Genomic DNA, 15,515 nt, shown 5'->3' with positions numbered 1-15,515 from the left:
GAAAAGTGTAGATTTGGTTGCGCACAGGTGACGTACTTGGGCCACGTTGTAGGCCAGGGAACAAGGAGCCCATCCGAATTAAAGATTGCCCCGATCGCAGCATTTCCGCAACCACGGACGAAAACGGACATTCGCTCATTTTTGGGATTAGTTGGGTACTTCCAGCGATATATTCCTAGCTACTCACAGCGGGCTAGTCCCTTAACTGATGCCTTGTGAAAGGGAGCACCTACTAACGTAAGTTGGGATAACCAAAAAGAAAACGCCTTCAAAAGCCTGAAGGAAGCACTCGTGTCCCGACCCTTGCTCAAGACCCCTTACTATGGGAAAGAGTTCATAGTCCAGTGTGATGCCAGTGATAGAGGGCTGGGTGCTGTCTTAAGCTAAGTTGGCTACGACCATGAAGAACACCCAGTTCTGTACATCAGCCGCAAACTGACCAGTAGAGAGGAAGCGTACAGCGCTTCCGAAAAAGAGTGCGCGTGTTTAGTTTGGGCAGCGCAGAATATGTCGTGTTACCTGTACGGAGCAAAGTTTGTATTTGAGACTGACCATTGTCCTTTAACGTGGCTGCGACAGATGTCCCCCAAAAATGGTCGCTTGCTCAGATGGAGTCTGGCTCTCCAACAGTACAATTTCTCTGTGCGTTATAAGAAGGGGAAACTGCACGGAAATGCTGATGGCTTGAGCAGACTGATGTAAGCGGGAGAACTAAAAGGAATCTCCTCCTGTGTGAGTTTTTTTTTACTTTGTTCCGAGTAATCCGGCTGTGGCAGTTTCAAAAGGGGATGTTTCGCGCTCAGTCGGCACAAAATTAACCCAAATTTGAACACAATTTTTTAAAAGTGTATTGTTGTCAATGGAAGAGGCCTGGTGATTCTTTGCCGAAGTCCGAGCGCTTGCAGGTGGGGCAGTGCTTTGCTGTTTGGAACGTCCCACCTGCGCTTTCCTGTGTTGGTGGTGCTTTGGGTTCGGTCTTGGGGGCGATGATATTGCAATCCAGGGGACCAACACGGACGCCATCTCATCTCTTCCTGCACAGCGGTCGTCAACGCAGGACATTCGAGATTTTTCGGGCCGCAGAGGAGCTGTAAGGTTTCTGGCGACAGCCGGTGGTCTGATTCAGCTGCGTATTCGGCCCGGAGACCTGCAACCGGGGTCACTGCACGGCGATAGGCATCTGGGTTCCCACGGCCGGTCCTCGCGTGGTTTATTGGATTCGAGACGGAGGATTCCACTGCCGTTTGTAAACAACATTGTTCCTGGAAGATCGACCGTGCGGCACGGAGGCAGTTAGCGACCGCCAGAACCGAGCAGGGGTGACTCACCCCTTAAACTGTGCCTGCTCGCTGGCGCCTCGCCCATGAGAACTGTCGTTCGCACGCGAAGACAACGCTCTCTCTGGTGGGGGCGATTGTCCAGCGGCACCCTCCCTCTCCGGCTAGGCATGTGACGGGGGCGTGTCCCTATGTGAAGTGGTGTGTGTGTGTGTGCGTGTGTGTGTACGACAACGCAAGTTAGGCCACGCCCAACCTGGCGAAGACCTCCTCGAACCTGGGGAATCCTAGGGACCGGACCCTTTTTAACCGGATGAGGAGTGCCGTGAGGAAGGAATCCTCGATCATCCTCCGATCTTCTCAGATCCTCCGACCTTCCCCCATCACCCACCAGTGGGTTCCTAAATCTTGTAAATAATGTAAAATAAACCCCCCGTACAGTTTCTTTCATAACCAAGTCCGATAACGTCATTCGGAGAAGGGACCTGCGGGCGCTGAGAGTCAGCTCACTCAGTGTGTGTGTGTGTGTGTGTGTGTGTGTGTGTGTGTGTGTGTGTGTGTGTGTGTGTGTGTGTGTGTGTGTGTGTGTGTGTGTGTGTGTGTGTGTGTGTGTGTGTGTGTGTGTGTGTGTGTGTGTGTGTGTGTGTGTGTGTGTGTGTGTGTGTGTGTGTGTGTGTGTGTGTGTGTGTGTGTGTGTGTGTGTGTGTGTGTGTGTGTGTGTGTGTGTGTGTGTGTGTGTGTGTGTGTGTGTGTGTGTGTGTGTGTGTGTGTGTGTGTGTGTGTGTGTGTGTGTGTGTGTGTGTGTGTGTGTGTGTGTGTGTGTGTGTGTGTGTGTGTGTGTGTGTGTGTGTGTGTGTGTGTGTGTGTGTGTGTGTGTGTGTGTGTGTGTGTGTGTGTGTGTGTGTGTGTGTGTGTGTGTGTGTGTGTGTGTGTGTGTGTGTGTGTGTGTGTGTGTGTGTGTGTGTGTGTGTGTGTGTGTGTGTGTGTGTGTGTGTGTGTGTGTGTGTGTGTGTGTGTGTGTGTGTGTGTGTGTGTGTGTGTGTGTGTGTGTGTGTGTGTGTGTGTGTGTGTGTGTGTGTGTGTGTGTGTGTGTGTGTGTGTGTGTGTGTGTGTGTGTGTGTGTGTGTGTGTGTGTGTGTGTGTGTGTGTGTGTGTGTGTGTGTGTGTGTGTGTGTGTCCAAGCAATTCATTGTATTATGGCATCATATTCCTCCATTCGCGCCCTCACATCCCCTTTTACTCTTTATTTCCTCCTTCCCCTGTGTGGAGTAGCAGGCAAGGGTCACCATACCGCCGGCCGACTTTTCCACCTTTCCTTTCATTTAATTGCTTTCTCTCACACTCAGCTCGAGAGGCAACGGCAATCGCCGCTGGTCAAAGACACGGTTAAATAGAGCGGCTCTGTTTGCTACGCCGATGGTTCTAATTCCGCTTGGGGCTGAAGTTTTCTCTGCTAGGTATTATTCTGACGGAAAGTTTCGGTATATTTTGCATAAATTCTTCCTTATATTTGCTTCAGGTTCACCGCTATTTCCTTAAAATGCTCGCTTTAATTTGCCGAGAAAGTGAGGTAAAAGTATCTCATGCTTAACATACGTTTTATGTTCAGGCGGAGCTACATGCTTTCTAGACAGCAAGCTGATTATCAATCCGTTCATTCTAACTACGCAAGATTTTTGGTACTAGAAATCTGAATATCACGATGCCCGATATTTTGTTTTACATACTGCGCATACTCCGTTTATAGCGAAGCTCAATCCTGGGCTCTGTTGCAGATGGCCGTTAAGCGTGTACTCATTCTCTCTCAGTTTGTGTCGTGGCGCCATCTCTCGTAAGGGAAAAGAAACGCAATATGTTCGCGCGTACATACCGACTTTTAAAACAGCGCGTTACTGAGGCGGTGATGCTTCATTGGTGATAATGACTGGTGGAAGGAAATTAACATATTTATGAAAGGATGCTTCCTTGCTACGGGCATACCTCGTCCGTCCGTAGCGCAAAAAAATACAGAGAAGAACAAAATCATGAAAACCGGGTGGTCTAATGGGCGCCTCCGCTCAGATAAGTACGCAAATATTCCATATCAATAGCTGGGGTCAACTGAGCAATATTTGCTGCTTTTTTTAGTTAATAAAGGAAACATTAGGGGGCTTCCTGAACGTTACTAGCCGCCTCAACAAGCATGCCCCTATTCTGGCGGAAAAGAGGACAATGGTGGCAAGAAAATTCTACCAGAAGGAGCAGGCATTTGTGTTGCGCCGGTAGCGTGCAAAACGTATATACCTCTGAACAGACCAATATCTGCGAGACCTGCCGACGATAAAGCGCAGCCGCCGTTCGCTCCTGTCGATGCTCGGGCGTGGGTCGGTAACACGAAGATTGCTGCGCTTTCCTCCGGCGAAGGTACTGCTCTTCAAGGCAGGCGTGCGTTTTTGAGGCAGTATTTAGAAAATAGTGAATAGCTTCGTCAATATTGAATACGCCTCCGCTCTTTTTTATAGCTTTTTCTTGGTGGCCAATCTCCACGCTCTGCGGGAAGCGGGAGGCACGTTTCTCGACCGCGGGGTGGGAGTGTGCGCATCATCCTTGTCCGCTCTAACCGAGTTGTGCGGCCTTGGTTGTTCGTTGTGTCTGAGACGCAGTGCTATTGGCCTAATACTTGTCTTGAGGGCGGCATCAACCCCATTCGCAATAAGCGAACGTTCGTTAGAAGCGGCCGTTATAAGTGAGCTCGACTGTATATTTATTACTCGCTGCACGTGTTTACACGTCCAGTCAGCCCTCGAACCTTATATCGAACAAAGACTAGAGGACGACAAGCTAAACAAACTCCGCAGACGGCACGCGTTTCAGAAATATTGAACGTACAGAGTCGATCACTCTTGTCTAGAGCGCTCGGGCGGAGTGCTGCGGAGCAAATGAAGTTAAATCTTTTCGCAACTGCTTTGCTAGCGTTAAGGCGCTGATGCCTGTCCGGTTCACATGTCTATTGGGCTTCTCTCGAGCGTAAGCATGACAAGAGAAAGTGAATACCTGCTTTAGAATGTCGCCTTGCTTCCCCCGGACGGCACCGCTCGAGCGCTCTGGACAAGTGTGATCGACTCTTTACACTGCCCAAATTTTCAAGGAACCGTACGGGCGTCGAAACATCTTGTTTTCTTTTCCCCAAATGCTGTCTGGCGTACATGTGATAATTCAGCAATCTTCGCTCCTCGCAAGACGGTGTTCCATCAAATACTTCATTACGCAGACATATGGTTTAAGTGCGGAAGTGTACTCACCACGTCGCGGAGTTGCGGCAACGTCACCGTGCCATGCAATGCGACCTTTGCCACATTTTTCATCGCCTTCAGCCGCAGGGCTACACGCGCGTTCTCTGCCAAAACAAGCGTCAAGCTCGATCTTCGTCGGGCTACTCAGGCTGCATTGACTGAGAGTCGCGTTTACTCAAACCGCATAAGGTCCAATTCGAGCCACCGTGAGCTGGTGAATTTTTAAGTCACATAGCCTAGCTGCCAGCATTTTTTTTGCTTGTTTCAGGTGGAACACAGTAACTATAGAAGAATTGGGAGGGTCAACGAGGAAATATTGTTTATATGATTTATTTCGGCATTTATCCGCGCGATGCACACTGAAAGATTTGTAGTCGCAGTCCTAACGTAACTTCTCAAACGAATTCAACGGATGGAAGAAGTATACAGGGTGTCCAGGATAACTTTAGCCAAGAGTTAAAAAATAAGATATTTCAGGTAGGCCAGCGAAGCCGCTTACATACAGCTGCCAGCCGGCTTGCGCATGTAGGAATGTTTTTGTATTGCTCTTGGTTAATTATCAATTAAGATAATTCTTCTAAATGCTTAAATATTGACTTTAGACAGCAGATGTGAATAGCAAAGTTGGAGAGCACCTTCAGAAACCCCCATTTCATTATTTGCGATAACGAAAGCCTCAAGTATATCTTTTTTCCGAGCACCAAAGGAAGCCCGAGAAATACAAAAAAAAATGACGTGAGTAGCGCATTCGCGCGCCACGATTGTGCTCTCTCAAACCTGGCTTGAGTGAACGAAATCGGCTGCGGGTATGGCGCCACGACCCGAATGCTCCGACAGGCCGATATGTCGACGGTGGTTGCAACGCCTGCCCGAGCCAGTCTGCTAGTACGACGGTGCAAATTGCGCTCGGGCGTCGCAACCACCGTCGACATATCGGCCTGCCGGAGCAATCGGGTCGCGGCGCCATACCAGCAGCTGATTTGTTCACTCAAGCCAGGATTGAGAGCAGCACAATCGTTGCGCGCTAATGCGCCAGTCACGTGATTAGTTTTTTTTTTTGCATTTCACGGGCATTCTTTGGAGCTCGGAAAAAAGGTATAGGTGAGGCTTTCTTTATCGCATATAAATAAAATGAGGTTTCATGAAGGCGCTCTCCAACTTTGCTATTCACATCTGCTGTCTAAAGTCAATATTTATGCATTTAGAAAAATTATCTTAATTTCTGATTAATTAATTGCAAAACAAAAATTGCCTATGATGCGCAAGCCGGTTGGTTTGATATTTGATCTTTTAACCCTTGGCTAAATTTAGCCTGAACACCCTGTATGTGAATATGTAATGTATTGTGAAACATACCGGAGCCATATTTTTTTTTCTTTTGCCATCGACGATCCTTTCGAAGCCATAGAATGTCATGGCCAAGCCAGACCGCGAGTCGTCTGCACTCTTGCACCAAAACACATTTCGCGCTTTGGACAACAGTTGGGACACGTTTTTAAAGCAATGCTCTTTGAAAAAACAGACCCAAAGAGTCAGCACAGGCTGTTGTTGTTTTCACTTCGCAGTGAGCTGGTAACATACGGCGTATGGCGCACGGCGCCCGTGTGTGCGATTTGTTTACAAAAGTAAGGGGGTGCGGATTGGGGGGCATGGAGGGCCAGAGCACGAATCAATACAGCATGCACTCATTGCGCGGTTCAGTTTCAGGTCAAAGCCTTGCGCATTCACGGAAACCTTGGGCCTATTTATTGCCCGACAATTGCGGATATATTGTACTGCTCGTGTTGAAACGCACTGCACGCCGTATTGTTGCCCAGGCGCGTATTTGAAACCCTTAAAGGGCTTTACGGAGGAGTGAGGACTGCAGTTCATTTCCCCTTCATGATATTTGGGCCACTGACGACGACTGAGAAGCCACACAATGCTCTAAAATTATGACAAGGATGCGCATAAAATCGGAAAGCGGCCTGCCACCGTTGGAGCACCATTTATTTTTCACTTTGCGCGGGAGCTGCGAAGCATTATCATTTCAGGATGTCCAGCTTGACTTTTTTTTTTATCCAAGCACAAGAGATTTGTTGACTATGTCCTGTGTTCCTTTTGTAAATTTATTCATATATGCTTTTAAAGAAGGCGGTTATCTTTGTATTGAGCCTTTCAGTACCATCATGGTTTTGGTTCGTGTCTACCCTTTGTGTACTCATTCTTTATCTTGCTCTGGAATAGACTCTTTCCCACGACACTCCGTCCGTTTATTAAGCACTGCCTGCCTGTAATGATCACTTGTTCCGAAGAGAAGTAAAGCGCGCCAGATATAAAAAGCCCCCCCCCCCCACTCGGTTTCGCCGGCGCTCCGCGCCAGCGGCTCCGCACCACGTGACCAACTTCGTCACCAGCCACGGCGCCGCGCGGCGCCGCCACGTTGAAGTCTCGAAATGCTAGCGTAATGTAGCTCTCGCTACAAAAGCGGGAAAGAAGCCGAAATAGTGTGTGTTGTGCAGGTGCGAAATGTGGCTAAAGGAGGTTACGAAAGTCTAGTGCGGCTCCGAAATGTAGCTGGTGACGGCGGCTCCTAAAAACTTGTGTGTGGCTTCCACCATCTATGAGCCGTCCCAGATTGCACCAAGTATTTCTTCAAATTCATTTTGCACTTACATCTACACTCCGAAATACTCAATTTTATAGCACCCTCCTCCGCTGCCACTGTACTCTGTTGGACATATACCAAGGGCACCATAGCGCAGGAGTTGGCGCATAAATTGGGTTTCCATCTCTCCGGCGGCCACTTAATGGAGCTCTCCTCATGTGGCTGGAACAGAATCGCTCCATTGCAAAGTCCATGCTACTTTTCTTTGCCTCGCAGCACTTTTACTAGCATTATTACAAGCGTCGCTCACGAGCTTGAAGTGGAGTCGACCTTTCTTGAACTTGCAGCAGGCGCCGACTTCCTAATACGGGAGGCCGAGGACGACCAAAGGTAAAGGCGAAAATTACGCCGACACAAGCCTGTGGGTTTGGCGGCTGCCACTTGTCATCTCAGGAGCGAGGGGGATAAGCGAAGTATTCAGGGGATGTTCAAAAAGAGCTTTATTAAAAACACACAGCAAGCATTTTTGTAGAAAAACAAAAATAAGCAAGAAGTTACACACACACAGCAAACATTTTGCAAATGAAAATAAGCAATACAGGAAAATGCAAAAAAAAAGGCAAAACAAGTGCGAAAGCCCTCCATTAGAGAAGAGGGCGCGGCGAGTTGTCATTTTCTGGACTTCGGTGAGTGACACGGCGGTGCTTGTTGAGGGCGCTGCTGGTTGAGAACGCCTTGGGACAGGCAGGGCACTGGAACGGCCTCTCGCCGGTGTGCTTTCTCGTGTGGCCGACCAGGTGAGCCTTCCGCGAGAACGTCGCCTGGCAGATGTGGCACCTGCAGGCCAGGAGCGTGTGTAAAGCTAAACTACACTAGTGTAGTGTTAGAAGGCAAATCCAAGTCTGTCAGCTTTCGGTGGCGAGATCTGGTCACTCTGTACTTGAACGAATACCAAAAAAAAAACTGCGTCTATGTTTACGACCGCCAGGAAAGGCACCGAAAGGGTGATGTGGAAGAATATCGGATGAGTAAGAGAGCATTCGCGAAATGCGTAGCGATGCTCCTTCATTGTCGACAGCGAAGGCATGATTCTTAGAGCGGAATAGCGTGCTCCGTTTACTTGCGTCCACGTCAGTATGGTGATGTGTCACACCTGACACTTTTCAGACGCGACTCAGTGGGGGTCACCTCCAAATCAATCCGCTTTCTGTCCTGTTCATTTATACGCTAAGATTCAAAAGAAAGCGAACACGAGGATAACGCTCGATCACATATACGTAATTCAAATCTGCTCCGAACAATCGAACCCAACGTGGCCAGTTGAGTCTATAGCCTTAGGTTAACGTTACACATGTCACACTGCGGTATGAGACGCGTTTGGTGCATGATGACCCTAGTTGCCTATGTGCCATAAACTCAATGCGCCACAGCACAACTAAAGGCCCGAGTCCATTCGCACTTCCGAGGCGTCGCCCCACGCGCTGGCGCGTTGAACGCCGTGCCGCGTCGGGCGTCGAGAGAGGTACGCATCTCCACTCTCCGGGATCGGGCTCACGTCTGGGCACGCTTAGAATCACGCGCTACGGTGATTTGCTAGAAGCAATTCGATTGCATAGAGTGGCGAGAGGTAGTAATAAGCGCAATAAAGTGGTGTGAAAACGTGTGGAATGTATTTGGTACGCAAAAAAATTAAGCACGCCTTTTCACCGTGATCATGTATCTCAGCACTTGCACAACCCGCAGCGCCATCGACACTCGTTTACTCTATGCTCGCATCCTCGTATCGCATATTAAGGCTCGCCAGTCATAGCGACGGCCGCTTTTCCACTTCAGAAATCAATAATTATTTGTCCAGCATCGCCTCCATCTTCGCTAAACTACACTGGTGAAGAACAAGCCGAATGAGTGGGCAGGTTACCAGAACACTGTGCTTGGTCTCGTTCTGGAAGTCGAACGATCCGTCTTTGCGCCGGAAACTACGTGTGCAGCGCGCGCGCCAAATATCTGGCGGGCAGATCGGAGCTTCGAAGCAACATTGGTGGTGCTGGTGGTGAAAAACTCTTTTAATGTTCAAATAGAGTGTTGTGGAGTCAGAAAACTCCGCTGCATTGTCGGTATCCTCAATTTGGGACTCCGCACGACGAGGCCCCGTCTCGCGCCCGCTTTACCAGAGCCCTTTGAGACTCCAGTGTGGAGCAGTTGAGGAGGGCAGCTTCCCATGCCTCTCGGTTACGGGTAGGGAAGGGGGAAGGTGAGGATTCTTAGTATATTACGACGCCATGTGAAAGATATCGCAGATCTCTCAAAAGTGCGGGCAACGCCCATCCATGTTCGGATCAGTGTTTGACTACGGCAGGACGGAGAAGTGTTCCTGTCTGCAGGCGCCGCATAGTTCTCTCCTCCGCCTTACTCAGCCCTCGGCAGGGGCCGGGTAGAGGCGCTGGCGGTCGGAGTAATGGACTAAAATTTCGCGCAACCGCAAAAGCGGTTCATCAGCTTCTGGGCCAGGAGAGCTAGGATGAGGAGCTCGGTGTGTAAGCGCTCGGGCAGCCGGATCAGTGGCCTCATTGCCTCGTAGAAACTGCTGGCCAGAAGCTCTGATTATCTGCCTGTGGGTTGAATCGGCAGCAGCACGTATTAAAGTTCGGGAGGCAAGAGGTGATATTTCCTCTGTCAGATAGTGTTCACAGGGCTGGTAAGAGTGGGATAACCCTTCTCTATTTTCAATCCGCGGCAGCGAGAGCTACATGGAAACTTCCTCCGCTCGCGTTGAATTTGGGGTTCGAAATGACGGCCCATCGACATTCATTCCCCGGTGGACGACAGCGGCCGTGTAGAATCCCGCTGGTGACGGCTCTGTGATGTCCCCATAGGAGACGCCCTTTTTAGATTCATATTGCCTCAAGCGTGCGAGCCCGCGCTTGTCATCTGCCTTCGTGTGAAGCCGTGTCCATGCTACGCGGGAGTAGAGCGACCCAAAGCATATGGCGCCACAGCACCGTGATGTTATCCGTCCCCTTTGCTATGCATATGTGTTGTATGTGTAAGCGGTCTAGCAGGCCACGCCCAGGACCCGTCTGCGAAAGTCGCGCATATTGGCTCATGAGAGGGGCACCCCTAACGCCTTAATGGCGCTCTGAAACGCCTTACGAGGACAGGACATGAACTCACTTAATCACTGCACTGTGTTGCCATGAAAACCAGAGCCAAATAATACTCTTCTACACGTAGCAGACGACCCACAATCACGCGTCAAATTTGGCGAGCCCTTCCCGGCGACGTTTTCATGCTCGCACCCTCCTCCGTCCCCCGCATCTGCGTATACAAGGTGAGAGGTGGCCATTGGTTAGATTCGTTCAGACGTCAGACAGCTACCGTGGCCCCGGCCAATAAGCCGCATAGCTCCGGCGGGTCGGGAAGCTCCGCTCCCAGTGGGGTGTCGGCGAAGGAGCTCCTACCTTACAGCGTGCAAAAAGTGACGAGAGGAGAGGTAAAGGCGCGAAGACAATGAAATTCAAATTTTAGGTACAGATAACTCAGCTTCTACAAAGCGCATTTAAAAAAATCCTTGCTGGACACTATCCGTGAAACGGCGTGCTTCAATATCCTAGGCATGAGGCAACTTTATTAGAGCCCCCTTCACAGCCCCTTTAAGTTTAGCGTTGGAGGTGGCCACCGGGATGTGCAGTGCTCGCGTTCTCGCTTTCCTCATGATGGCGCCAATGCGCTCGTCTTCCTGTGTGGCGGTGCGAAGGTACGGCACGGCGAAGAGGATCCGGCTGGTCACGAAGGCATGGGTGAGCCATAGCGCGTCCCTGCCCCGCAGGCCACCCCACTAGTTGGAAACGCGGAGGATCATGCGCCCTACCTGTTCGCCTATGCGCTTAAGCTTCGCTAACTAGAGCCTGGCCCACACACAGTCGCTCGACGACAGTCGGTAGCATACGCATCGGCTATGGAGACGGCCCGCTGAAGGCAGTTTTCCATCACCACAAGGCTCCTCTCGGGGGTCGAGATTGTAATATCATCTGCGTAGAGCACGTATTTTATGGCCCCTACCTGACCCAGTGGGCCGGGGAGATGCATCAAGGCGATGTTGAAAAGGAGCGGCTATTTAACCGCCCCCTGTTGTGTACCCCGTGTACCCATAGCATACAGGCCGTATTCCTCGTCCTCGAACCGAGGGAGTGCCTGATGCGTGTAGAGAAAGTCTCTAACATAAGCGAAGACTTTCGCCCCGAAGTCGGAGGTGTTCAGGTTAGACAGCATGCTACCATGTTTAACATTGTAAAAGGCCCCCTTAAGATCGAGGGCGAGTATGGCCTTGTCATTTTGTTGCATGGCTGTGGGTCGTACTATGTCCCTATGCAGCTGGAGGAGGACATCCTGTGAAGACATTAGTGGGCGGAACACGAGCATAGTGTCTGCAAAGAGGCCCTTACCCTCCATGTATGAAGATAGGCGATCCCGTACCATCGTCTCCATGACATTTCCCTCACACGACGTCAGAGAGATGGGTCTCAGGTTCGCCAACAGTTTCACTGTTATGCGATCCCGACCTGGCGCCGTACCTCGGTGCATTTTAGCCAGGGCTGTCTTTAGGTCATGCAACGCAAAAGGGGTGTCTAAATCTTCATTTGGCTTGCTGGAGTACGCGTTCTCGGGCCCAACCGGGTCTTCTGTGCGGCAGAGATACCTGTCGCACAAAGTGTCCGCAAGTTGCACCAGCGTAGCTTGGCACCCATGCAGAGCCCACAGGAGCTGTTTTTCGTCCTCCCTTTTGTTCCAGCGGCGTCTATGAGGCTGCGAAAGAGACGCCAAGTCCCCTTCGAGCTCATCTGACGCGCTGCAGATTTGCAGGTTTCTTTCCAATTGGGGTCTTTGAGCTGTGCAGCATAAGCCGCAGCCTGTTCCGTAAGTTGTGCAGTGCGAGCTCTAAGCTTTCACTTCGTCGTTTGCTTTTTCCACAGTCTTGTTAAGCTCCGGCGCGCCTCCCACAGATGCACGAGGTAATTGTCCACTGCGGGGATCTCGTCGCTGGTGTGAAGTGTTTGCGTGTGTTGTTTCTGTGTGTTGATTACCTGTGCTGCCGACTCCGCATAGCCGTCGGAAAATAGTACGGGAGGAATGTCTTAAGTTCGAAATTGCTGCCAATTGGTCATTTTGGCCTGTCCCCAGTTTTTTCGGGCTGCCTTCGCCAAAACCGTGATACGGAGAAGGCAGTGGTCACTGCCTATGGAATCCCCCAGGTTCCCCATGTGGCGTCTGTAGTGTTCCTAATAAGAAATAAGTGAGGGCGCGTGTCACGGGCAACAGAGTTGTCCACACGTGTGGGACAAGCCGGGTCCGTAAGCAACGTAAAACGACGGCTGGAAATGAGCTCCGCCAGCTTGCGCCCCCTGGCTTTCTCGCAGTGACAGCACCAGTGAAGGCTGAGGGCGTTGAAATCCCCAGGGGTTCCTTGTCTGCCAATTTGAATCCGCGATAGAAATTTTCGCTGAAAGTAACGCGCGGCTTATGCCGGGGGCAGTATGCGCTCAGTACATGTATTGACGGGTCGCAATGCCTGAGAGGCAGAACCCTGATCATCGTGTATTCCTGCTCAGTTTCTAGGTCGAGATCGGCCTGGATCGCGATGTACGTCTTATGCACCAGGATTCAGGTCGAGCCCCCCCACCCCCCTCCACCCCCCCACTGAAACGAGCTATACCCAGTGAATGTAGCATCATTACCGGACTACTACAGAGCAGGAAGCGCCGGCATGTCCCCGAGGGAGTGCAGGTAGAGCTGGACGTGTGACCGTTTCGTCCAGGCTCTGAAGCCCCTACAGTTCTATTGAATGATCTGGAATCGTTCTAATCTGTTCGCTTTCCGCGAAGATCTTCTAGCGATATTGATTCTTTTTATGGTTCTAGGTACCCACTCGTACCGGAGGCAGGCGCACACAGGGGCTGCACCAACGCCGCGGCCGTCGGGCCGGAACCGCTTTCTTCCGCTGCTTGGCGGGCAGCTGTTTTGCGCTTTAGCTGCGGCGTGTCGCAGCAGACGGTATTTTTATTTGAGAGCTGACCTGGGACTGCACCGCCTTAAGGACAGAGTCAGTCGCCTGGGCCGCAATGTCGAGAAGCATTTCAGCAAATCCGGACCTCAACATATCCTGAAAGGACTCGCGGACCGCAATCATGATTTGGTCCGGAATGGCTGCCACCCGCTCCTGCGTCCGTTCGGCTCTACGCTCCAGGGCCTCGAAGCGGCGAGTGTCAACGGAGGTCGAATCGATCACCGTGTCCGCTTTCAGCCGCGAGACGCTAGTAAGGCAATATTATACGGAGGATTCGTCAGTACCATTCTCTGGCTCAGTGTTTTGCGTGGGCTCAGACGGCCCGGCATGCTTGTTTTCTAGTTCCTGAATTTTACTGGCAAGAATTTGATTTTGGCGCCTGAGCTTTTTACCAGCCGCTGTAGGGAAGAATCGGTAGATTCGGCGGTTTCAGTGGCTCAGGCTGCTCGCGTCTAGCGCCGCGCGCATGCGCAGACTGGTTCTGGCTGACGCGCGGGACGCCTTGCGCGCGGTGCCGCGCGGTGCAAGTGTGTTTAGAGTTCGGGCTTAAGTTGTGACGTTCCGTCCATCTCAATGGCATTGCAATAGGAAAATGTGGCAGACGCCAGCTTTGCTCCTTAGGCAAAAGGCCATCACAACCTTACAACTACCTCGCGACCCTCATTTGGCGCTGCGCTTCTCGCGTTGCATCTTTCTCGCTGCCCCGCTTCTTCCGAGTGCGCTACACAGTCGCCTCACACACTCTGTGCACTTCACAGCTAGCCTCGCGCTACAGTGGAGTGCTAGCGAAGCATCACAGCGCGCTGAGATACGTTCATGCTCGGCAGTGGAGCATCGTCAACAAGTGGGCTCACTGCAGGCAATGCAGCTCTGCGCACGCACTTCCTCCACACGATGCAAGGCTGGAATCCAAGCGCCTCCGTTGGTGTCTTCCCTACGCCTTTCCATCTCTTCGCACTACTACGCGCTGCATAACTTCACCTTCCTAGCCCCTGTGTGATCGGAACGTGCCTTCCCTCCCAACGTGTCCCATTCCCTCGCAGCTGCTTCCCTTCGCTCTCTGGCGTTAGCTGAGAGTTATGCACCTGCGTTCAGGCTGCGCAAGCAGGGAAGGCGGCATCTGCCAAGTTACGCTGGCGTGGAGCAGCAATAAATTGGTGTAAGCGGGACCGTTCGTTGCCCCGAAAATTTCACGATAGCTGCGCTCCTTCTAACCAAGTATAAGCATAGGATAGAGGGAGAAGGAAGAGAAACACGCTCGTGGCGAACGAACCTGTACGGCCTCTCTCCGGTGTGGGTCCGCACGTGCTCGACCAGGTTCGACTTCTGGGCGAAGCTCCTCTGGCAGACCTGGCACGGGAATGGCCGCTCGCCAGTGTGCGTGCGGTTGTGTTTGGTGAGCTGGCTGCTCTGTCGGAAGGCCGCGCCGCAGTGAGTGCAGACGAAGCGGCAGATACCGTGGCTCCTGCACCCGTGCGACAACAGGGCCTGACGACGATCAAACACCTTGCCGCACAGGTCGCACCAGAAGCCTGTTCCCGCGTCGAGACCCGGAGGGCCGGCGGCCGCCGCTGCCGGAACCGCTTGTGGCACCGGCTGCAGGGTCCCCATGAAACAAGGGTCGACCGGGGGAGCCATGAACTGGTGGTGGGGCTGGTGGTATGGCGGGCATGGCGGGACGTAGGCCCTGGGATCTGAGACCCAGCGACAGCGCAGTCACATTAGATCTCTTTTACATAAGCGAGGTCTTAATAAACGGTGCGCAAATGGTAACAAACAGCAAATATGGGAACAGTTATCGGCACTGATTATACTCAACACAAACACTGCGGGTGAAGCAACGGCAGAATTTTACAAACATAAAGTAGATAGCGACATTTGAATACACACACACTGCGAACGTTATAGGCATGCGCACTTATCCACAGACGAAACATCACCCAGCACTCACGTTAGAGAGGCGCTAGCTCACGTTACGGAGGCAGAAAACACACTCGGGATTTCAAATAATTGCAAGCACTCTCACAACGCCATCTGGCCCTCCCAAAAACAATGGCTCGTAAAGGTACACTGGACACTGCACTGAATTCAAAGCAGATAGCTGGCCACAATCTAGAGTTCTCGCGGTCCGACACAGCAATTCCGCTACTCAGCGACTACTCAATGATAAAGTCACTTCAGCTTCTTTCAAAAATCTTCGGATGCAGATCAAGATTTTGGAGTGTCCTGCAAGCACTAAGTGCACTTCGCATGGCCAGTCTCCTGCAAGAGAAAACAGCAACGTTTTCGTGAGTATGGTACAGTGAAAGCTATGACGG

At 51.5% G+C, this 15,515-nt stretch overlaps 1 protein-coding gene across 1 annotated transcript; it reads right to left on the bottom strand.

The window, feature by feature from the left end:
• Positions 1 to 7,780: 7,780 nt before the first annotated feature.
• LOC144111787 (uncharacterized) lies at positions 7,781 to 15,286 on the bottom strand. Its single transcript, XM_077644875.1, has 2 exons — positions 14,471 to 15,286; positions 7,781 to 7,973 (listed from the first exon to the last, which is right to left on the bottom strand). Exons 1-2 carry the CDS (start codon positions 14,833 to 14,835, stop codon positions 7,781 to 7,783), a joined length of 558 nt encoding a protein of 185 aa, XP_077501001.1. The 5' UTR covers positions 14,836 to 15,286.
• Positions 15,287 to 15,515: the final 229 nt, after the last annotated feature.

This window comes from Amblyomma americanum, chromosome 1, assembly GCF_052857255.1.
Source record: "Amblyomma americanum isolate KBUSLIRL-KWMA chromosome 1, ASM5285725v1, whole genome shotgun sequence".
Taxonomy (NCBI): domain Eukaryota; kingdom Metazoa; phylum Arthropoda; class Arachnida; order Ixodida; family Ixodidae; genus Amblyomma; species Amblyomma americanum.
This window is presented reverse-complemented; position numbering and strand designations above follow the sequence as displayed.

Bases quoted from the DNA above. Each gene is read 5' to 3' on its own strand.
- LOC144111787 (XM_077644875.1), bottom strand. From the start codon at position 14,835: ATGGCTCCCCCGGTCGACCCTTGTTTCATGGGGACCCTGCAGCCGGTG. The intron at 7,974-14,470 runs GTTCGTTCGCCA...CCTGGCCTGCAG, and splicing joins ACCGGAGAGAGGCCGTACAG to GTGCCACATCTGCCAGGCGA.